This window comes from Thunnus thynnus, chromosome 11, assembly GCF_963924715.1.
Source record: "Thunnus thynnus chromosome 11, fThuThy2.1, whole genome shotgun sequence".
NCBI classification, from domain to species: Eukaryota; Metazoa; Chordata; class Actinopteri; order Scombriformes; family Scombridae; genus Thunnus; species Thunnus thynnus.
In genome coordinates this window covers 25,463,496-25,487,324 of record NC_089527.1, presented here as the reverse complement: position 1 = coordinate 25,487,324, position 23,829 = coordinate 25,463,496, and the positions used below count along the sequence as shown (strand labels likewise).

Genomic DNA, 23,829 nt, shown 5'->3' with positions numbered 1-23,829 from the left:
AAGAAACATATTGCAGTTCAATATGCACCTACTTCAATCACTGTTCATTATTCTGTTAGTGTGATAACTTCTATCTGTTTTGATCCCAGAGTCTACAAGAGGTTGTGTTAAACATTCCTTCTATTTCTGACATAAGTACGGTTGCTACGAATATTTTTTCATATTGTCAATGATTAATCTGCCAATTTTTTTTATTAATATGAGATATACAACAGTGTTGCATACAGCTGCAATCAACACAAGTACAATATATAACAAACAGTACAGTGGTATGTCAAAGACACAATAATAATTTACATACAACAAAATAAAAATGTGGTTAATTGTTTGATCTGTAAACTGTCAGAATACAGTTGACAAAATGCTTGTTTTCTCTTGATTAAAAGTGAGGAAGACAACCAGCAAATACTGAGACTTGAGAAGTTGGGACCAGTTAATTTTTGCTTTAAGAATTACTTTGATTAACCAGTCGTCTAAATAGTTGCTGATTAATTTTCTGTCAATCTAATCATTTCAGTCCTAAAGCAAATTAATTCTACTGATTTACAAAAATATTGTTTTGTGCTCTTTAATACCTACAGTAGCCATGCAACATCGGTTACCATGGTGACATAACCCAATTAAAATGAGCCATTTTCTTGATAGCTGAAAAGGTTGTTAGTAAGGAAATCACACACACACACACACACAGTGTGAGGCTGAACAGGAAGCGAGGGCATGGAGGGACGTGGTGAGAGCAGTCTGGGCAAACAGAGTGGAAACATTCACATGGATTATTCAGGACTAACAGGGTCATTAACTGAATCATCAACAACACACAAACACCCCGCCAAAAAGAGACAAAACATCACAACACAACAACCTACAACAAACAAACACGTGGGGTCAGCTAAACAGACCATAATATAACTGAACACCAAAGAGTTCAACTTACCATCATATACAGTTTTATAGAAACATGACTGTGCTGCAGCAGAATGTTGGAGTATAAAACTGAACCGATAAGACGATTGACAGAAAATTAATTGGCAAAATTAAATAAAAAAATTTTAAAAGCACAAAAACAAAATCCTTTGTTTCCATCCACTGATGTGAATATTTGCTGTTTTTCTTGGTTTAATAAGATAGTAAATTGAATATCTTTGGATTTTAGACTGTTGGTCAGACAATATGACATCAGTCTGGACTATTTTCTGACATTTTATACACTCAATAATCATCAATTTATTAAGAAAATCATCAAAATATTCAGTTATTAAAATAATTGTTAGTTGCAGCCCTAAAACTGACCTTTAAATGAATTAGTAGATGAAGTCATGCTGTCCAGCCCGCAAACACAGTCCTGAGGCTTAGAAAGTTCAGGTGAATGTGCACTCAGCTGACCTCTGTCCAGTGCTGCATTTTGTGATTTCAATCAATCCAAGTGAGTGATTAGAATGAACCAGAGCCCGAGCACAGACTTTCACTGTTGCATAATCTCATAGCATTAACATCTGAAAAAAGAGGTGCTGTTGACTAAGGACAGCTGTGTTTTTGTTTTGCTTTTTTTTTTTTTTTTTTTTATCATATATGGATTTTAAATCTCAGAATGAAAATGGATGCACCGCCTCAGCAGGAGGCGCCGGGCTAATGTAGCTGTTACTGTGAAGCACAGAGGTCGTTTCAATGTGCAGCTGGCTGGTTCATAATTCTCATTTTATTATCTGTGGAGTACTGCTTTGAGGATGACAACAAAACATTAAAAAGATACAAAGATACAGGCCTGAGCAACTGGATATTGTGATAGTCATTTAAAAGTAGAGTTCATATCTATGTTATAAAGTACAGCTGCAAAGATTAGTTGATTAATTGATCAGTCAATTGACAGAAAATTCACCAGCAACTATTTTCATGTCGATTTTGAGTCATTCCTTAAGAAATGTCCACATTTTCTGATTCCAACTTCTAAAATGTGAATATTTTTTGGTTTCTTAAGTCCTCTCTGACAGTAAACTGAATATTTTTGGGTTGTGGACTGTTGGTCAGGTCAAATGTTTACTCTGTAGATAATTAATATTCCTGTCTTTTTGCATAGTATATTTGCTTCATAGCTCATTTTTTCACCAGTTTGGTAGTTGAACAGACTGTAATATGTTCATTTCAGCTCAGCACTTTATTGTCTCACAAGAGGAATTTATTTTTTGCATCAAAGGAAGCATAAAACATTAAGTATAAAGACAATAAAAATACATGATCAGATCCTGTTTACTGAGAAAGTCTCAGATTGAGTAATGTACATTATGAACCTGCATGTAAACTCATACCAACAGTATAATGTTATTAAGAAGTCTCAGTTTCTACCTGTTGTGTAAATAAAAACAAACAACTATTTTTTTTTATGACGCCACCACTTTACAAGAACAGAAGATAATGACTTACAGTAAAACGCCTGTTACCCCACTATAGGCCGTTCGCGAACTACATGAAGTTTGGTCGCTCTCGGCTTCCGTAGTTGTATAAATAAGTATCGACCTTCTCTGACCGACGTCAGGACTTCTGGGAAAACGGTGAAAAGGTGAGTTGAGTCTGTAAACAATATGTGGCTTCATAACAGTTGTATTTTAGTGACGCAGGGCCACGTCTTACTCATAAAAATCTAGTTTTGTATATTTCAAAACTTAAGTGCTTAGACTGAAAACCTGAACTTGACCGAGCAAATCTCTAATTCTGTGTAAATTGATTGATTTGATTTATTGATTGGGACAGTGTGCAGTTTTAAACATTAAAGATGCACTGCAGCGGAGTTGTATATTTTTGTAAAATTAATACCTGTTTAGATTACCGTAATGTTTCTATTGAGTGTTGTTTTTTTATTATTAGTTTCCAGCTTTAGTGCAACTTTTATCATAGGGTAACTTCAGCAACAGGCCTTGTTCACAAAGGCACCGCGATTTAAGATTAATTACGTTTCAGGTTTAACAAAGACTTAATCCCTATCCCATTACACTGGCCGATTCTTACTGTTAGTTTAACTGTATAATACCAGTATAATAAGTAGCTAAACTGTATATACTACCTTTGGTATAATTTATGGTATAAATTATTTAAACTGTCTTTTCGTATGGATAAATGTTTACAGAATTGTCTAAATGGAGGAAAAACAAAAATAACCACTGTCAAACTGGGAAATAAACCTCCTGCTGTTGCATCCTGGAGAGACCTGGTTTATTATCAGTTATCCATCTCATACTGACAGCGTGTCAAGCTAAAGTTACAAGATAATAATAATAATAATAATATAATACTTATAGTACTTATTCAAAAAACAAAGATAAAAAGTGCTTTACATGGTTGAAAAAAATAAAAAGAATAATAGTAATAAAACAGCAGATATAAAGTGGCTGCAACTAACTTATTTTCATGATCAATTACTCTAAAATATGATCATTTGGTTCATAAAATATCTGGTAATAGCAAAAAATTATGCCATCATTGCTTTAAAATTACTTAAAAGATGAATTAACTATCAAAACAACTCAGATTATTACGTAATAGATCTAAAAGGTTCCACACTGACATCAATTTAATACACAAACTTACAAGTTAATGTGGTCATATAATATCAGACAAGAAGTGTTTGAATATTCACCAGAAATATTCCCAAAAACAACCAACTTAATATGATTTTTATTGTTTAATAATAATGTTTCACAGTTGTTAGAGGACAAAAGGAGGCAGGCCTAAGCAAGTTTTAAAATCTGTAGACACATATCTTAAGAATTACTTATATAAATTGATGTCTTATATACAGATGTGGCTTTCAGCTGTGTCTCATGGATACCAAATGCTAATGGACCCATGGACCATGATCTTTGGTATGTTAAATGGTCTGAATTGTCATGGTTTGTATTAAAGCACTTAAAAAATCTCCCCTGTCTAATAATGCATCACTATTGTACATACAGGTACATACACAGCGGGAAGATGCAAGGCTTTACCCTCTTGAGGACTGTTGATTTCAGAGTCTGAACAGCACTGCAATCCAGAGAATGGTAACTGGTTGTAACTGGACATATTGGGGGGGGGGGTTAATATTGCCCCTTGAGACTCAACTCTGGCTCATGTGTCTTTGTTGTGCAATGAGTGGGCAGAAAGAAACTGGCTCTCGATAACTCAATTTCCACTGTTCAGTGGGCTTTGGGCATGGAACCGAGTCAGATACATTCACTTCATCACAGCGCTGTGAATTTACAGTCAGCTGTAATGTTTATTTTATTTTATGTAGATTCTGTTAAGCCTGTGTTATAAGGTGACAGAAAGTAACAGGTCTATATCATCATCTGCAATGAACTCCTACATAGTGGGGGTTTGGAGCAATGTATTTTATTTACCAAATTCATTATTTGTTATTCATTATTCATCAGATATAAATTCATTATTGAGAACTGTTAAAGGGGACATATCATGCTTTATGTGATTTTCTGTTATTTTTATAGTTATGATGACGACTGTCTATGTTAAACTCAGTCAAAGGTCCAAAACATGAGGTGAACATATGTAAAAATGCTCCCTGAGCTCTGAATGCTCAGTTTGCAATGTTATCTCTACTTCGTCCTCATGATGACATCACATTGTTACACGCATGACCACAAATGGCCATCCATTTCGTAGCCTTTGCTCAAACATATACAGATGTATTTGAAAAGTTTGCATTTCGAGTAAAAAAATTAGAAAAATAAGTGAAATCTACTACAGTGTAAACTGCTTATAATGATCACAGTTACAGTGATTGACCGCTTATATGGATCAAAAAGCTCGGGACAGAATCATTCCTATACAAATGCTGTTTAAATATTCACCTATAGTAATCAAGTAGTCTGCTTACAGTGTTCATTTTGGGTCTTTTCATACATGACAACATATGGAAAAAAATGTAAAACTGTGGTAATTCTTTTTTTCTTTTTTTTTTACTTTACTCCCATGATACACGTATGATATGTATATGTGCAGCTGTAACCGCAGTAACCCGTCTGCTTCGCGCTGGTTACCTGAGGCTGGTGCTGCATGCACACTGGAATCATGACAGGAAAATAAAAGTCATTTTGTCGCAATGAAAAACGTGGTCTCCTTGAAGTTTATGACAAACTGCCATAAACGAGCCAATGAGATGCAGCAGCGAAACAAGTGTTTGAAACAGCATTCATGTAATATTTATTTATTTAAATATTTATTGGGACCATGTACAGTGTTAAACATAAATGTTACCATTTGATGTACTGTACCAGAGTTAGCTTATAGCCAATTTTCATCTGCAGTCCCTTTGGCAGGTCACAATTAAAACATATAACGGAACAATAACAAACATTACAAAGCAAAAAACACACAGGACACATAATGCAAAATACAAAGCTACACACAATAGCACATCACATACAGCCACAATGTCAACTAGAAATCAATAATGTAAGCTTGTCAAATTAAAAGCAAGATTATTTGTGCATAAATATACAAATGTCAGTTAGATGGTAATCTGCATGAGAAATAAAGAAAAACTGACACAGACATGATGATTATATGTGGTTTCAACTGTACTACTTAGCTGGAGCTAACCAATCAGAACAGAGCAGGCTCATCGGGGAGGGGGTCTTAAAGAGACAGGAGCTAAAACAGCCTGTTTCAGACAGGGGATGAGCTGACAAGCATAAAGTGTTTTTTGAACTGTTGAACCCCAAAATATAATTCTAGACCTGGAAATGTACATGATGCATTCCCTTTAACAGATTAAATGATTGTTGAAACTGGAAACTAACGAAACCAACCATCTAATACTGATTTGTTTTCACAGGATTTGTCCTCACAGCTGTACTATAGAGCTCAACGTGCCCAAACATCATCCTGCTTAAATGTTTGGGGAAAACATTTGAAGCCGTCTGCAGATAGGTACAGTACGCCTTGGAAGACATGGTTGAAAGTGAGCATTTTTCAACAACATGAAACAAATGCTTCAAGACATGCCTAAAAAGCATTCGAGCATAAATGTAGAAAGCAATTTTATACAATTTTGTGATATTTTGTGTAAAGTATTCAATAGAAGGTCAAATATAATTACTCATACATTAGTAAAAGATTAATTCATATTTGCTGACAGTGCAATAACAGCTCAAACAATGCTTCAATCCCAGTCTTTCCTCTGCTTAATGGAAGCTTAATGGCTTATATCAATAAAATACTTTAAATTAATTGTGCAGTTGTCATGTGTCATTCTTCCTGTCTGTTGCCTCAACACACATTGAACGCTCAACTAAGAGTTTTCCTCAAATTTGAAACATATAACACAATCAAGGAACAGCATGTCTGTTATTAATCAGCAACAACAAATGTGTTGAAATAGTGTGAGTGCTACAAGACAACATTACCGTTTCTTCTTAATTGTACCAATATTTATTTATTTTTAAATCTAGTTATTTGCAACAGAACTCTGAGTGTTTGATTTTACCTCTGAAGATGGTACTCATGAAGAAGCACAATCCAGGCACAACGGAAGCTTACATAGTTTGAAATCTTTACAACAATAGATGTACACAATAAATAACAGTGAATATATATTTCTTGTATTTATATGCCTTTACACAGAATTCAACTGTAAAAGTATGATTGTCTTTAATTGAACCAGTGATGTTTTGACTGCAAAAGATAAAATAATAATTGAAAGCAGATGTGAAATTTTAATTTTTTATTGAATGATTTTTATTGCATTTTTGTAATCATGAACCAGTTAAGCTTTGGGGGTAATTTAGAGTGTCCAATTAATGAAAAATGGTAGGAAACCAGAGTCCCCAGAGTAAACCCACACCACCACAGCAGACAGCGCACAAACTAGAAGAGACTCAGGCTCGGGGCTCGAACCCTCATCTCCTAGCTATAAGGTGTCACTGAAGTGGCCCTCAGTCCTGCCCTACATCAAGGTAACCCTAAGCCTAACCTTAACCCCCTCAGTGAGGTAACTAACCTGCTCCACTGGTCTCTGCCCCTCGATGTTTTAGGACAGAGACCAGTGGTGCAGGAGGAAAAAGGAGGCAGGTAGATGTGAGTCAGTAATAATGTAGGACGGTGGCCAGTGGAGGAGGAGGTGGGTAGATGTGAATCCGTAATAATGAGGAGATAGGTAGATGTGAATCCGTAATAATGAGGAGATAGGTAGATGTGAATCCGTGATAATGAGGAGATAGGTAGATGTGAGTCCGTGATAATGAGGAGATAGGTAGATGTGAGGCGGGACTTCTTGCGTTCATCTTGAAGGAAAAAAGAAACCTCCATTATTCTTTTTTCCTTCAAGATGAAGGCTACAGTTGTCGGTCGTCACCATCCCATCTCTGATGTGACTGTAGATAAGATCGCTGAGTTCTTTTGTGAAAACCAGATGTTTCCCACTGGAAATTATCTCTAACTGCCGAAACACAGAAACCTCTAGGTTATAGGTAGATGTGAGTCCGTAATAATGTAGGACAGAAGCCAGTGGAGGAGGAGGTGGGTAGATGGGAATCAGTAATAATGTAGGACAGAAGCCAGTGGAGGAGGAGGTGGGTAGATGTGAGTCTGTGATAATGTAGGATGGTGGCCAGTGGAGGAGGAGGTGGGTAGATGGGAATCAGTAATAATGTAGGACGGAGGCCAGTGGAGGAGGAGGTTGGTAGATGTGAGTCTGTGATAATGTAGGATGGAGGCCAGTGGAGGAGGAGGTTGGTAGATGTGAGTTTGTGATAATGTAGGATGGAGGCCAGTGGAGGAGGAGGTGGGTAGATGGGAATCAGTAATAATGTAGGACGGAGGCCAGTGGAGGAGGAGGTGGGTAGATGTGAGTCTCTGATAGTGTAGGATGGAGGCCAGTGGAGGAGGAGGTTGGTAGATGTGAGTCCGTGATAATGTAGGATGGAGGCCAGTGGAGGAGGAGGTTGGTAGATGTGAATCCGTAATAATGAGGAGATAGGTAGATGTGAGGTGGGACTTAACTTCTTGCGTTCATCTTGAAGGAAAAAAGAGAAACCTCCATTATTCTTTTTTCCTTCAAGATGAAGGCAGTTGTTATTATACAAAAATTCTCAGAAAAGGCTCGGCCAAAACCCTGCGTACACAGGAGAAGAAACGGTGGATGGTGCTGGGCTTTTTCAGCGTCAGGTGAGATTTAAAAGACACGGCTATGTATTTTTCTATTAGCGGATCCCCTGATTTCATTAATATCACCACCATGTCTGCACTCTTCCAGACCTTGCACAAATCCTTGAAAATGGCCTTGTCGATGTTTTTTATAGTTTTTTCCGTTACCTTAAAATCTAGAGTCTTAACTTCCGCCCACGTCTTCTTGATGATGTGGCGAGTCAGGGCCTCTGCGTTCATAATAGTGTTCTTTGTTTTGGTGAGGACACGACACACCAGCTTCTCAACGAGCACGCTAACAGCTATGTACCTTATCTTGAGCGTTGCATCCTCTTCAGATTCAGTGTCTCGCTCCTCGGACCTTGTTGCATCCTCCTCTGCTGTGACTTCTGGTAGCGGCATTCGTGAGAATATCTTGGTGTTCATAAGAGCAAGTACAATCCTATTGCAGTAGCTGCCAACCTTCATTTTAAGCCACCAATTCATCAGGCTGAGAAAACACTTCACTCTATTGCCTACATCGTTGTACAGGGCGTCATAGTGCTCTTTAAGAGTCTTTCTTATGGACTTCTTCCTCACTGACTCAGGGACAATCTTGGTCGTCACCATCCCATCTTTGATGTGATTGTAGATAAGATCGCTGAGTTCTTTTGTGAAAACCAGATGTTTCCCACTGGAGATTATCTCTAACTGCCGAAACACAGAAACCTCATTTCCACCCTCTGTAATGTCGTACTCATCCAGAAGCAGAGACTCAACACTAGACCTGAGGGACTGCGCTGAGTGTCTGCCTTTACCTTTGAAGATTTTGTAGTATTTGGACTTCAGCTGTGCCACCATACGATGAATCAATGATTTAGCAAACAGCTTAGCAAAAAGTGTCTTGATCTTGCTCTTCAGATTATTTTCACAAAGCTTGTCTTCACATTCTTCTCTCGGACTCTCAGTTTCAGAATGTTGTAGACTCTTTGCCTCTTCCGTAAGAATCTGAGATATGTCGTCCCCTATAACCTCAATCTCTAAAGAGAAATCAGATTGCAGGAGTTCATATTCAGACTCCTCCACTGTATGTAGTACAGGTTCTGTTAACTCGTAAAGCTCTTGTCTGATTATCTCTTGGACAGCTTTACTGGTTTGAGCCAGAAAGCTGTCTTCCGATGCCATCTTCTCCGGTGTGTCCTGCCTTTCACTTTTCACTGGTGACTCTAGGCGGTCACCAGTGTCGGGCCTCTCTACTTCATCCTCCTCCATTTCTTCATCTGAAGTCTCCAGATCTTCTATTTCTGCATCCTCATGCTCTGGAGACTCCATTGGTGGTACCATATCCTCTTTGTCTGTGTTTTCTACATCGGTGACCCTATATGACCTTGACCGACGTGGCTGAGGTGGGCACAGACTTTTCACTTTGGTCATGAAGTCACGAAGCACAGCGCTTGCATGACCAACCATTGTGTTCAGTCTGCGGGATGGTGTGACACGAAAGCCACCGACTTTGTCATGAGGAACCACAAAATCTCTACTTTCAGAGTCAGTAGAAGCAGAGAGGGCTGAGTTGACGCTCTCAGCAACCTCTTTTGCTATTAGTTTTGTTAAGCTCTCTGAACTGACTGACTGCATTTCCTCCGTAAACTCCAGAGCCTGAACGAAACTCTGATGGAGAGTTTCGTTCAGGCTATTGAGAAGCTTCTCCTTACAGACGTCCGCATCTTTGCTCCGTAGATTCGCCAATATTGTATTTGTAATGAATATGATGAATTCTGTGATCATTTCTGCCAACAGGTACATTGTGGCATCATCAGGAGTTCCTTCCTTCAACAGTATCCATTGCTCCTCTGTGATCTTCTCCAAAAAGGAATGGATCACTGAGCGCACATCATCAACTGTAACGACTGCCATTTTCTTCTCTTGTCTTCGATGCTCTGTTACTGTAATCAAACTGTAAGCTTGATTACCTTCGATGCTCTGTTACTGTAATCAAACTGTAAGCGCGATTAGCTTCGATGCTCTGTTACTGTAATCAAACTGTAAGCTCGATTACCTTCGATGCTTATTAACTGTAGCTATCAGGATTGATTATCTTCGATGTTTATCGTATTGGTCTTGAATATTCTGGTGCCCTATATACATAAATGTTTCCACTTTCATAGCTTTTATCTGTGACTAGATCAAAGAATCAAAGCACAAATCAAAGGGTGACGATACAGATAAAAGTGTGACTACAGAGATCAAAGTGTGACTACAGAGATCAAAGAGAGACTACACGTTGATCACTGCTCACATATCTATGACTACACGTCACAAATCAAAGTGTAACTAGGCTACACGTTGATCACTCGTCATGATTACGTCACAGAATAAAGTAACTGACTATTTACTAAACCCGCGACTCTGTCATAGCAACCGTTGCTAGGCACCGGCGGCACCGTTTGACAGATTTCTCGTTTTCAGACAAGTCGGCGCTAAAGTCATACAGCTGCTCAAAAAACAACTAGTAAACCGAGGCTGATAATATGATGTGAACAGTGGCTGTTAAATGGTCAAGAAATGAATTTTATCTTTTTATTAAAATGACAATGATAGCTAGTTTGAAAAACGGGGAAGCCCTGGCTTCAGGTGAAAACGCCTTCACACATTAGGACGTCCTTGCTTTTTGTCACAGGGGTATTATAGCCCCTTAAAACTGGACCCACTCCAGAACCATCCGTGATTCAATGAATAAACTCGTTTTCTGGTAAGTAATGGAGTCTCATAGAGCTACAGACTTGATGTCTTATTCACAGAATGAGAGACAAAACGACACAAAATCACATCATCAGACAAAGGAATAGCGCCAAAAATGCTGCTTAGACGATGGGAGTCCATTGCAAACTCCATTTCCAAGGATGCTTTGCGATTTTCACACCTCAGCAGGGAGCAGTCAACATACAGTCTCATTGGCGGAGACGCTCCTGCACAGCGGAGCGTCCTGATGACGCAGCCATGACATCACCACCTCTTTAAAAACTGAATGTGCCCCGACGCACACGCCTTTCCCATGTCACTGAGCAAGGGGTAACTCCGGTTCCTCTGTGAGTCAGCTGACTAAAGGGGGTACCCCACGCACGTGTTTTCCCCTCATCGAAGACTCCCCTCGCCGGACGAGACGAGACGAGACTTCGCCCGTGTTCACCCGAACACATTCCCGGATCCGAAAGAGACCGCTGCTGCAACCAGCGTCCTCAATTTCCTCGAGACGGAAGAAACGCTTCTTCACCGAGTCGACTCTGCTGTTCTCTCCGCCACGCCGCCGAGAGCCAGCTGCCGTGTTTTTCGCCGACCGTGCGAGAACGGCCACCGTCTGCATCCGAGCCCAGGACAAAGCCGGACATAAAGACGGATTACACACACACCCTGCTAGCTATCTGAAGCGACCAAGTAATAGGCATAAGTCGGGGCAGAGGCAGTGTTAATTGTGTGTTCTTATCAGCATCAGTTGCTGTTGCTTAGCATTTAGCTCTTAGCTTTTGCTATTGTTTGTTGTGTTGTTTACGGCCGCCGAGTCCATTTTTTCCTGCTTTACTCTTAGGAGTGTTTTAAGTTTGCTGCCTGTTTAGTTGTGTTCACCACGCTAGACTGTTTTGTGTTTGTCCCGCTCGGGACTACTGCTGTGTTGGTGCCATCGTGAGAGAGAAAGTAAGTTGCTTTGTCGATCAGAAACCAGACAACGTGCGTTACAGACTGCCGTCCGTACACACGCTGTCTGTGAACAAAGCTTCTCTTCCGCCAGGCGGCGCCGTCTTGCTTCTGTCTAACCAAGACACCGCCACATTTCTGCCATCCGGTTCTCGCGCGACGTGACTTCCTCCCATAGTCACGTCCGGCGATGTCATCACGTCAGGCCCCGTTGCCATCTTGTGTCACACGCACGCACGCACACACACACACACACACACACACACACACACACACACACACACACACACACGCATTCCCCTGCATGTGTCCAACCCTGTACATAGCTGTTTGTGTTTTGTTTGGTAGGATTAGATCTTAGGATAGTTGTTTATTGAATGAAGCATTTGTTAACTTTGTTAATTTTGCTAAGTTTAATAAACACTGTTATATCTTTAAAGAGAAGTTCTTCTGTCATTATTGTGTGTAATATTGTGAAAAGTGGTTGATTGAAGGAGTCAGAGCTCGAATTCAACCCTTCTTTGTTCATCCTTGAATGTCAGATATCTCAGAATCTCAGATATTAACATTCTAGGTGAACTCCCATTTATGAGACTACCTTGTTTGGTTATTGGTCCCGGTTTCCGGGTGGTGCCCCGTATTTGTTAATTCATATTAATAATTCTATTAATTGTCATAATTGGTTTATTATCCTTGATAATTGATAATTATTGCAAATAATCAACTGTGTTCCTCATAGATCCAACAGTTGGTGCCCGAATTATTGATTAAGGTTAACAATATCTTATTTTCATAATAATTATCTATGATAATTATGAATTATTGCTAATAACCAAACGCACTACTGCCCGTCCCAACAGGGCCATCAGGCCAATGTGCAGATTAACTGGTGTTCATCGCTGAATGGTCGACTCCTCAACTGAGGCTTAAAGGAGTCACCGAGCAGGCATGTCAAAGTTCAACAGTTTTAAAATCTGTAGATGCATATCTTAAGAATTACTTATATAAATTGATGTCTTATATACAGATGTGGCTTTCAGCTGTGTCTCTTGGATACCAAATGCTAATGGACCCATGGACCATGATCTTTGGTATGTTAAATGGTCTGAATTGTCATGGTTTGTATTAAAATACTTAAAAAAAATCTCCCCTGTCTAATAATGCATCACTATTGTACATACAGGTACATACACAGCGGGAAGATGCAAGGCTTTACCCTCTTGAGGACTGTTGATTTCAGACTCTGAACAGCACTGCAATCCAGAGAATGGTAACTGGTTGTAACTGGACATATTGGGGGGGGGGGGGGGGGTTAATATTGCCCCTTGAGACTCAACTCTGGCTCACGTGTCTTTGTTGTGCAATGAGTGGGCAGAAAGAAACTGGCTCTGGCATGGAACCGAGTCAGATACATTCACTTCATCACAGCGCTGTGAATTTACAGTCAGCTGTAATGTTTATTTTATTTTATGTAGATTCTGTTAAGCCTGTGTTATAAAGTGACAGAAAGTAACAGGTCTATATCATCATCTGCATTGAACTCCTACATAGTGGGGGTTTGGAGCAATGTATTTTATTTACCAAATTCATTATTTGTTATTCATTATTCATCAGATATAAATTCATTATTGAGAACTGTTAAAGGGGACATGTCATGCTTTATGTGATTTTCTGTTATTTTTATACTGTTATGATGACGACTGTCTATGTTAAACTCAGTCAAAGGTCCAAAACATGAGGTGAACATATGTAAAAATGCTCCCTGAGCTCTGAATGCTCAGTTTGCAATGTTATCTCTACTTCGTCCTCATGATGACATCACATTGTTACACACATGACCACAAATGGCCATCCATTTCGTAGCCTTTGCTCAAACATATACGGATGTATTTGAAAAGTTTGCATTTCGAGTAAAAAAATTAGAAAAATAAGTGAAATCTACTACAGTGTAAACTGCTTATAATGATCACAGTTACAGTGATTGACCGCTTATATGGATCAAAAAGCTCGGGACAGAATCATTCCTATACAAATGCTGTTTAAATAATTCACCTATAGTAATTAAGTAGTCTGCTTACAGTGTTCATTTTGGGTCCTTTCATACATGACAACATATGGAAAAAAAAATGTAAAACTGTGGTAATTCTTTTTTTTTTTTTTTTTTACTTTACTCCCATGATACACGTATGATATGTATATGTGCAGCTGTAACCGCAGTAACCCGTCTGCTTCGCGCTGGTTACCTGAGGCTGGTGCTGCATGCACACTGGAATCATGACAGGAAAATAAAAGTCATTTTGTCGCAATGAAAAACGTGGTCTCCTTGAAGTTTATGACAAACTGCCATAAACGAGCCAATGAGATGCAGCAGCGAAACAAGTGTTTGAAACAGCATTCATGTAATATTTATTTATTTAAATATTTATTGGGACCATGTACAGTGTTAAACATAAATGTTACCATTTGATGTACTGTATCAGAGTTAGCTTATAGCCAATTTTCATCTGCAGTCCCTTTGGCAGGTCACAATTAAAACATATAACGGAACAATAACAAACATTACAAAGCAAAAAACACACAGGACACATAATGCAAAATACAAAGCTACACACAATAGCACATCACATACAGCCACAATGTCAACTAGAAATCAATAATGTAAGCTTGTCAAATTAAAAGCAAGATTATTTGTGCATAAATATACAAATGTCAGTTAGATGGTAATCTGCATAAGAAATAAAGAAAAACTGACACAGACATGATGATTATATGTGGTTTCAACTGTACTACTTAGCTGGAGCTAACCAATCAGAACAGAGCAGGCTCATCGGGGAGGGGGTCTTAAAGAGACAGGAGCTAAAACAGCCTGTTTCAAACAGGGGATGAGCTGACAAGCATTAAGTGTTTTTTGAACTGTTGAACCCCAAAATATAATTCTAGACCTGGAAATGTACATGATGCATTCCCTTTAACAGATTAAATGATTGTTGAAACTGGAAACTAACGAAACCAACCATCTAATATTGATTTGTTTTCACAGGATTTGTCCTCACAGCTGTACTATAGAGCTCAACGTGCCCAAACATCATCCTGCTTAAATGTTTGGGGAAAACATTTGAAGCCGTCTGCAGATAGGTACAGTACGCCTTGGAAGACATGGTTGAAAGTGAGCATTTTTCAACAACAAGAAACAAATGCTTCAAGACATGCCTAAAAAGCATTCGGGCATAAATGTAGAAAGCAATTTTATATAATTTTGTGATATTTTGTGTAAAGTATTCAATAGAAGGTAAAATATAATTACTCATACATTAGTAAAAGATTAATTCATATTTGCTGACAGTGCAATAACAGCTCAAACAATGCTTCAATCCCAGTCTTTCCTCTGCTTAATGGAAGCTTAATGGCTTATATCAATAAAATACTTTAAATTAATTGTGCAGTTGTCATGTGTCATTCTTCCTGTCTGTTGCCTCAACACACATTGAACGCTCAACTAAGAGTTTTCCTCAAATTTGAAACATATAACACAATCAAGGAACAGCATGTCTGTTATTAATCAGCAACAACAAATGTTGACATAGTGTGAGTGCTACAAGACAACATTACCGTTTCTTCTTAATTGTACCAATATTTATTTATTTTTAAATCTAGTTATTTGCAACAGAACTCTGAGTGTTTGATTTTACCTCTGAAGATGGTACTCATGAAGAAGCACAATCCAGGCACAACGGAAGCTTACATAGTTTGAAATCTTTACAACAATAGATGTACACAATAAATAACAGTGAATATATATTTCTTGTATTTATATGCCTTTACACAGAATTCAACTGTAAAAGTATGATTGTCTTTAATTGAACCAGTGATGTTTTGACTGCAAAAGATAAAATAATAATTGAAAGCAGATGTGAAATTTTAATTTTTTATTGAATGATTTTTATTGCATTTTTGTAATCATGAACCAGTTAAGCTTTGGGGGTAATTTAGAGTGTCCAATTAATGAAAAATGGTAGGAAACCAGAGTCCCCAGAGTAAACCCACACCACCACAGCAGACAGCGCACAAACTAGAAGAGACTCAGGCTCGGGGCTCGAACCCTCATCTCCTAGCTATAAGGTGTCACTGAAGTGGCCCTCAGTCCTGCCCTACATCAAGGTAACCCTAAGCCTAACCTTAACCCCCTCAGTGAGGTAACTAACCTGCTCCACTGGTCTCTGCCCCTCGATGTTTTAGGACAGAGACCAGTGGTGCAGGAGGAAAAAGGAGGCAGGTAGATGTGAGTCAGTAATAATGAGGAGATAGGTAGATGTGAATCCGTAATTATGAGGAGATAGGTAGATGTGAATGCGTAATAATGAGGAGACAGGTAGATGTGAGGCGGGACTTCTTGCGTTCATCTTGAAGGAAAAAAGAGAAACCTCCATTATTCTTTTTTCCTTCAAGATGAAGGCTACAGTTGTCGGTCGTCACCATCCCATCTCTGATGTGACTGTAGATAAGATCGCTGAGTTCTTTTGTGAAAACCAGATGTTTCCCACTGGAAATTATCTCTAACTGCCGAAACACAGAAACCTCTAGGTTATAGGTAGATGTGAGTCCGTAATAATGTAGGACAGAAGCCAGTGGAGGAGGAGGTGGGTAGATGGGAATCAGTAATAATGTAGGACGGAGGCCAGTGGAGGAGGAGGTGGGTAGATGTGAGTCTGTGATAATGTAGGACGGTGGCCAGTGGAGGAGGAGGTGGGTAGATGGGAATCAGTACTAATGTAGGACGGAGGCCAGTGGAGGAGGAGGTGGGTAGATGGGAATCAGTAATAATGTAGGACGGAGGCCAGTGGAGGAGGAGGTTGGTAGATGTGAGTCTGTGATAATGTAGGATGGAGGCCAGTGGAGGAGGAGGTGGGTAGATGTGAGTCCGTGATAATGTAGGATGGAGGCCAGTGGAGGAGGAGGTGGGTAGATGTGAGTCTGTGATAATGTAGGATGGAGGCCAGTGGAGGAGGAGGTGGGTAGATGTGAGTCCGTGATAGTGTAGGATGGAGGCCAGTGGAGGAGGAGGTGGGTAGATGTGAGTCTGTGATAATGTAGGATGGAGGCCAGTGGAGGAGGAGGTGGGTAGATGTGAGTCCGTGATAGTGTAGGATGGAGGCCAGTGGAGGAGGAGGTTGGTAGATGTGAGTCTGTGATAATGTAGGATGGAGGCCAGTGGAGGAGGAGGTGGGTAGATGTGAGTCCGTGATAGTGTAGGATGGAGGCCAGTGGAGGAGGAGGTTGGTAGATGTGAGTCCGTGATAATGTAGGATGGAGGCCAGTGGAGGAGGAGGTTGGTAGATGTGAATCCGTAATAATGAGGAGATAGGTAGATGTGAGGTGGGACTTAACTTCTTGCGTTCATCTTGAAGGAAAAAAGAGAAACCTCCATTATTCTTTTTTCCTTCAAGATGAAGGCAGTTGTTATTATACAAAAATTCTCAGAAAAGGCTCGGCCAAAACCCTGCGTACACAGGAGAAGAAACGGTGGATGGTGCTGGGCTTTTTCAGCGTCAGGTGAGATTTAAAAGACACGGCTATGTATTTTTCTATTAGCGGATCCCCTGATTTCATTAATATCACCACCATGTCTGCACTCTTCCAGACCTTGCACAAATCCTTGAAAATGGCCTTGTCGATGTTTTTTATAGTTTTTTCCGTTACCTTAAAATCTAGAGTCTCAACTTCCGCCCACGTCTTCTTGATGATGTGGCGAGTCAGGGCCTCTGCGTTCATAATAGTGTTCTTTGTTTTGGTGAGGACACGACACACCAGCTTCTCAACGAGCACGCTAACAGCTATGTACCTTTTCTTGAGCGCTGCATCCTCTTCAGATTCAGTGTCTCGCTCCTCGGACCTTGTTGCATCCTCCTCGGACCTTGTTGCATCCTCCTTGGACCTTGTTGCATCCTCCTCTGACCTTGTTGGATCCTCCTTGGACCTTGTTGCATCCTCCTCGGACCTTGTTGCATCCTCCTCTGCTGTGACTTCTGTTGGGGGCATTCGTGAGAATATCTTGGTGTTTTTAAGAGCAAGTACAACCCTATTGCAGTAGCTGCCAACTTTCATTTTAAGCCACCAATTCATCAGGCTGAGAAAACACTTCACTCTATTGCCTACATCGTTGTACAGGGCGTCATAGTGCTCTTTAAGAGTCTTTCTTATGGACTTCTTCCTCACTGACTCAGGGACAATCTCGGTCGTCACCATCCCATCTTTGATGTGATTGTAAACAAGATCGCTGAGTTCTTTTGTGAAAACCAGATGTTTCCCACTGGAGATTATCTCTAACTGCCGAAACACAGAAACCTCATTTCCACCCTCTGTAATGTCGTACTCATCCAGAAGCAGAGACTCAACACTAGACCTGAGGGACTGCGCTGAGTGTCTGCCTTTACCTTTGAAGATTTTGTGGTATTTGGACTTCAGCTGTGCCACCATACGATGAATCAATGATTTGGCAAACAGCTTAGCAAAAAGTGTCTTGATCTTGCTCTTCAGATTATTTTCTTCTCTCGGACTCTCAGTTTCAGAATGTTGTAGACTCTTTGCCTCTTCCGTAAGAATCTGAGATATGTCGTCCCCTATAACCTCAATCTCTAAAGAGAAATCAGATTGCAGGAGTTCATATTCAGACTCCTCCACTGTATGTAGTACAGGTTCTGTTAACTCGTAAAGCTCTTGTCTGATTATCTCTTGGACAGCTTTACTGGTTTGAGCCAGAAAGCTGTCTTCCGATGCCATCTTCTCCGGTGTGTCCTGCCTTTCACTTTTCACTGGTGACTCTAGGCGGTCACCAGTGTCGGGCCTCTCTACTTCATCCTCCTCCTTTTCTTCATCTGAAGTCTCCAGATCTTCTATTTCTGCATCCTCATGCTCTGGAGACTCCATTGGTGGTACCATATCCTCTTTGTCTGTGTTTTCTACATCGGTGGCCCTACATGACCTTGACCGACGTGGCTGAGGTGGGCACAGACTTTTCACTTTGGTCATGAAGTCACGAAGCACAGCGCTTGCATGACCAACCATTGTGTTCAGTCTGCGGGATGGTGTGACACGAAAGCCACCGACTTTGTCATGAGGAACCACAAAATCTCTACTTTCAGAGTCAGTAGAAGCAGAGAGGGCTGAGTTGACGCTCTCAGCAACCTCTTTTGCTATTAGTTTTGTTAAGCTCTCTGAACTGACTGACTGCATATCCTCCGTAAACTCCAGAGCCTGAACGAAACTCTGATGGAGAGTTTCGTTCAGGCTATTGAGAAGCTCCTCCTTACAGACGTCCGCATCTTTGCTCCGTAGATTCGCCAATATTGTATTTGTAATGGATATGATGAATTCTGTGATCATTTCTGCCAACAGGTACATTGTGGCATCATCAGGAGTTCCTTCCTTCAACAGTATCCATTGCTCCTCTGTGATCTTCTCCAAAAAGGAATGGATCACTGAGCGCACATCATCAACTGTAACGACTGCCATTTTCTTCTCTTGTTTTCGATGCTCTGTTACTGTAATCCGACTGTAAGCGCGATTAGCTTCGATGCTCTGTTACTGTAATCAAACTGTAAGCTCGATTACCTTCGATGCTTATTAACTGTAGCTATCAGGATTGATTATCTTCAATGTTTATCGTATTGGTCTTGAATATTCTGGTGCCCTATATACATAAATGTTTCCACTTTCATAGCTTTTATCTGTGACTAGATCAAAGAATCAAAGCACAAATCAAAGGGTGACGATACAGATAAAAGTGTGACTACAGAGATCAAAGTGTGACTACAGAGATCAAAGTGTGACTACAGAGATCAAAGAGAGACTACACGTTGATCACTGCTCATGACCACGTCACATATCTATGACTACACGTCACAAATCAAAGTGTAACTAGGCTACACGTTGATCACTCGTCATGATTACGTCACAGAATAAAGTAACTGACTATTTTCAAAACCCGCGACTCTGTCATAGCAACCGTTGCTAGGCACCGGCGGCACCGTTTGACAGATTTCTCGTTTTCAGACAAGTCGGCGCTAAAGTCATACAGCTGCTCAAAAAACAACTAGTAAACCGAGGCTGATAATATGATGTGAACAGTGGCTGTTAAATGGTCAAGAAATGAATTTTATCTTTTTATTAAAATGACAATGATAGCTAGTTTGAAAAACGGGGAAGCCCTGGCTTCAGGAGAAAACGCCTTCACACATTAGGACGTCCTTGCTTTTTGTCACAGGGGTATTATAGCCCCTTAAAACTGGACCCACTCCAGAACCATCCGTGATTCAATGAATAAACTCGTTTTCTGGTAAGTAATGGAGTCTCACAGAGCTACAGACTTGATGTCTTATTCACAGAATGAGAGACAAAACGACACAAAATCACATGTTCATATTGGTTACATATGGGTGGTTGACTTGAACTCAAATCCAAAGTGGAAAAAAATATATTTTTAAAATTTATGTCAAATGACACATAATTGTATTGCTTTATATGTAAGTAACTCAAAATTGATTGTGTTCATTACCAATTCCTCATTTATTTTAGATTTTTTTCACTTTTTTGTGTGGTACTCCTAAAAATTGTCCACCGGTGTGACAACATTTTTAATATTAATATTTAATTCAGAGATTGTTTGCCAGATAAGACAAATATGCATAATCCTTATCAATTTGTTCTAATTATATTTCCACATCAAAAGTAACCAATAAAAATTTGCAATCATGTCATTACCCTACTATAAGATGTCCACATAGGGACTTCACCCAAACGGTTGGGTTATATTCATTATAATTAGTATAAAACCTAATGAAGCTTCAATTCATCCTTATATGTGCATAGTGATGATATCATTATTATGCTATTCAACACTTTTTACATGAATTTGTGCATTAAAATGCCTTTTCCACTCATAATTCAGTTTGTCACACCACAGGACATTCCGTCACACCATTGGACAATAAATACCTTATGCCCATGTTTTGTTACAAAGTCACATTTATTTTTTCCTGTTCGAATTTATTTTAAAATTCATTACCTTCAAAATCATTAACAATTTATTAAAATAAAGTTATAACCTGAAGTTCAAATGTTTTTTGTACAATTAAGATAGCCAGACTAGTAACATTTAGCAACACAACATGAACATGTAAACAAAATTGTCCTGGCTTATTATTACTTTTCTTTTTCAAATTTATCTTAAAATTCATTACATTTTTGTTCAAGTCAAAACTAGACAGGATAAAGAATTAAAATTAGAGTTCTCTGTATTAAATTCAGTCACATTTTTAGTGCTCAAGTAAAATCATTTTTCAAATAGCCATACTTGTCACAATTCATAACCACTGGAACTGACCTAAAAACTACTGTTTGGGTAAAATTCATTAAACAACCCAGCACAAGAGTACAGCTTGAAATACAAACAAAATAAAAAAAAGCTGTAGTGTTTAAGGACTCATCCTCCTCCTTTCACACCTCATTGAACAGCAGCCAGTCATATTTGGTGAGTTGGACTCCACGCTGGTGGGGCTCTGGCTCAGAGATGACACTGACAAGTTCGTCCTTGCTGTACATAATGCAGTCTCGCTTAGCAGGCCATTTGAAGATGTTTTTCCCACAAATTTGCACCATGCAATTGACCTCAATGTGCTCAGCATTTAGTTGTGTGATCTGGCCCACAAATGGCTTCTGGTCATAGCGGACAATGACGAATTTCCCTACAGTGTACTTGTCGTCAAGCTCTTCCTCAGCTTCCTCTCCACTATTGGGATTCTCAGGCTGGGTCGCTTGGACTTCAGAGGTGAGTGGTTCCTCCAAATCTTTTGATTTGTCTGGCCTCATCTTGCTTGGAGAGAAGCAGTGGCACATCTCTGGGAACCGGCAGAAACAGCTGAGTGCCCTATAGAAGATCTCTCCGACAGAGAAGGAAAGTATTTGGTGCGTGTTTAATATGCCGGGTACTTTTGGGACAGACGGTGGCAACATCTCGTCAAACACCTGGATATCTGCCTCATCGATCCACTTGAATCTTATGTTTGTGACCTCTTTTTGGACTAGGAACTCATAGACATCCTTTGGGCTTTTAAGGTCTTGCCCCCCATGGATATGGTTGTCTGCCATTCGTTTCACTGCTCCCCCAACTCCATCAGGAGCACCTTTCCCATGAGCTCAGGTAACAGTTAGCCTTGTTCCTGTATTGAGTGACTATTGAGTGGTTAGGAGAGAGAGAGTGATGGGTTTGTACTCCTTCATAGAACCTACATCCACTGGTGTGACAGCCATGTCCACCAGTGTGACGTTCAGTTCATGTCACACTATAGGACAGTGCTGTCACACCAGTGGACGTTTTCAAGGTCAAGGTCAGTTTGCGGCCTAGCTAAATGAGAGACAGTCTTCAATCCTGGCTAGCGGTGTAAAGGTTTACATTATTTTCAATAGTCAATCAGTATAAATTGATGAAAATTTTCAGATCAGTGCTTAAATTACGTCACACAAAAGGACTGCACAATGGATCCCATTTCTAACAATGCACAGAAATAGCAAAATTATGAAAAGATTTGAGACAGAACTCACCTTGTGTGCAGTGCATCTGCTCCAGTGATGTCTACTGTACTTCCTGGATGAAGAAGGACCCCTCTCAGTAATAGGGTACCCAAATTAATGCCTGTTTTATATCTACAGAGTGGCGTCACACCAGGTGGACACCAGTTTTGCTGACAAAATGTAACGTTTCATAATTATTCTAAATGGTGACCTTAAGACTTATAACCTTAGTTTCTGTAAGTTAACACTACTATAATATATATTCAAGTATTTTAATGTATTTTGACTTATTATTAATTTAAATACAGTAGTTTTGAGATGAGCAATGCTACTCCGGACAGTCACGCCAGTGGACAAATGTCATGTTTAAAACAAAATATTTACATATTTGAATTGTAATGCTCATTAATTACAGATGTATTAGTTCTGGAAGATTATACTGTATAAAAAAACAGAGATTTTAATGAAATATTATATATTATTATTTACATTTGTCACCAAGAACACAAAAATGGAGCGTCACATCAACCACCCATATACATGTGACATGACAGATTATGAGGCAGACTATTTCATTTGTAAATTCTTAGGAAGCACAATGTAATATAGAGTTTTTAGTCAGTGTGCAGCAGGTTAAATGAACATGCATGAATGTCACATTTGTCAAACAAATATGGAAAAAAAAAACGTTTCCAATAATAAATGAATACTTACTTGGATTTTCCAGTAATTACCTCTGAAAATGAAAACTTATAAACTCAAAACAACTAACTAAACTCAGGTAGCTGTCTCATAACATTGTCTCTATTTTCCCTATAATTAGTATCAAATTACAGGACTTTTCATGGAAACTTTCAAGGAAATTATTAGCACATTACAGGACATAAAATAAAGTGTTACTAGATTTTACTAGTGCAGCTGTAAGATTTACACTAATGAGAGAGTAAAATAGTGAGCTTACTACAGGGGCTCAACACTGTCATTTCAACTTTGGCCCAGATAAATTAAAGATGTTGTGAACATACTACATTTCTGCAGTGGTCCACAATTAAAACAGTTGCATGAGAGGGATGAGTTGCAGCATCCAGCCTCCCCAGTTTTCTTATTTGCAGCCTAATTCCACATCAAAGGGCTGTTGGGCCTCAAACCATGAGGTCACACAAAGAAGGCCTACATGTAACCTGTGAGGCCTGACCACGAGGTGCTTTATTCCTTTGTTTTCCCCGAGACAAAGGAATAGCGACAAAAATACTGCTTAGACGATGGGAGTCCATTGCAAACTCCATTTCCGAGGATGCTTTGCGATTTTCACACCTCAGCAGGGAGCAGTCAACATACAGTCTCATTGGCGGAGACGCTCCTGCACAGCGGAGCGTCCTGATGACGCAACCATGACATCACCACCCCTTTAAAAACTGAACGTGCCCCGACGCACACGCCTTTCCCATGTCACTGAGC

General features: G+C 39.6%; 1 protein-coding gene and 2 long non-coding RNA genes across 3 annotated transcripts; 2 read left to right on the top strand and 1 right to left on the bottom strand.

Moving 5' to 3' along the window:
• The first annotated feature begins 2,480 nt into the window (after positions 1–2,480).
• LOC137192985 (uncharacterized) lies at positions 2,481–6,215 on the top strand. Its single transcript, XR_010930659.1, has 4 exons — positions 2,481–2,554; positions 3,791–3,854; positions 3,945–4,031; positions 5,825–6,215. It is a non-coding gene; the product is annotated as an uncharacterized lncRNA (long non-coding RNA).
• Positions 6,216–12,576: 6,361 nt separating this feature from the next.
• On the top strand, positions 12,577–15,356 carry LOC137192984 (uncharacterized). Its single transcript, XR_010930658.1, has 3 exons — positions 12,577–12,896; positions 12,989–13,075; positions 14,846–15,356. It is a non-coding gene; the product is annotated as an uncharacterized lncRNA (long non-coding RNA).
• Positions 15,357–16,873: 1,517 nt separating this feature from the next.
• Positions 16,874–22,005, bottom strand: LOC137192982 (uncharacterized). Its single transcript, XM_067604112.1, has 2 exons — positions 19,414–22,005; positions 16,874–19,370 (listed from the first exon to the last, which is right to left on the bottom strand). Exon 2 carries the CDS (start codon positions 19,312–19,314, stop codon positions 17,266–17,268), a length of 2,049 nt encoding a protein of 682 aa, XP_067460213.1. The 5' UTR covers positions 19,315–19,370; positions 19,414–22,005; the 3' UTR covers positions 16,874–17,265.
• Positions 22,006–23,829: the final 1,824 nt, after the last annotated feature.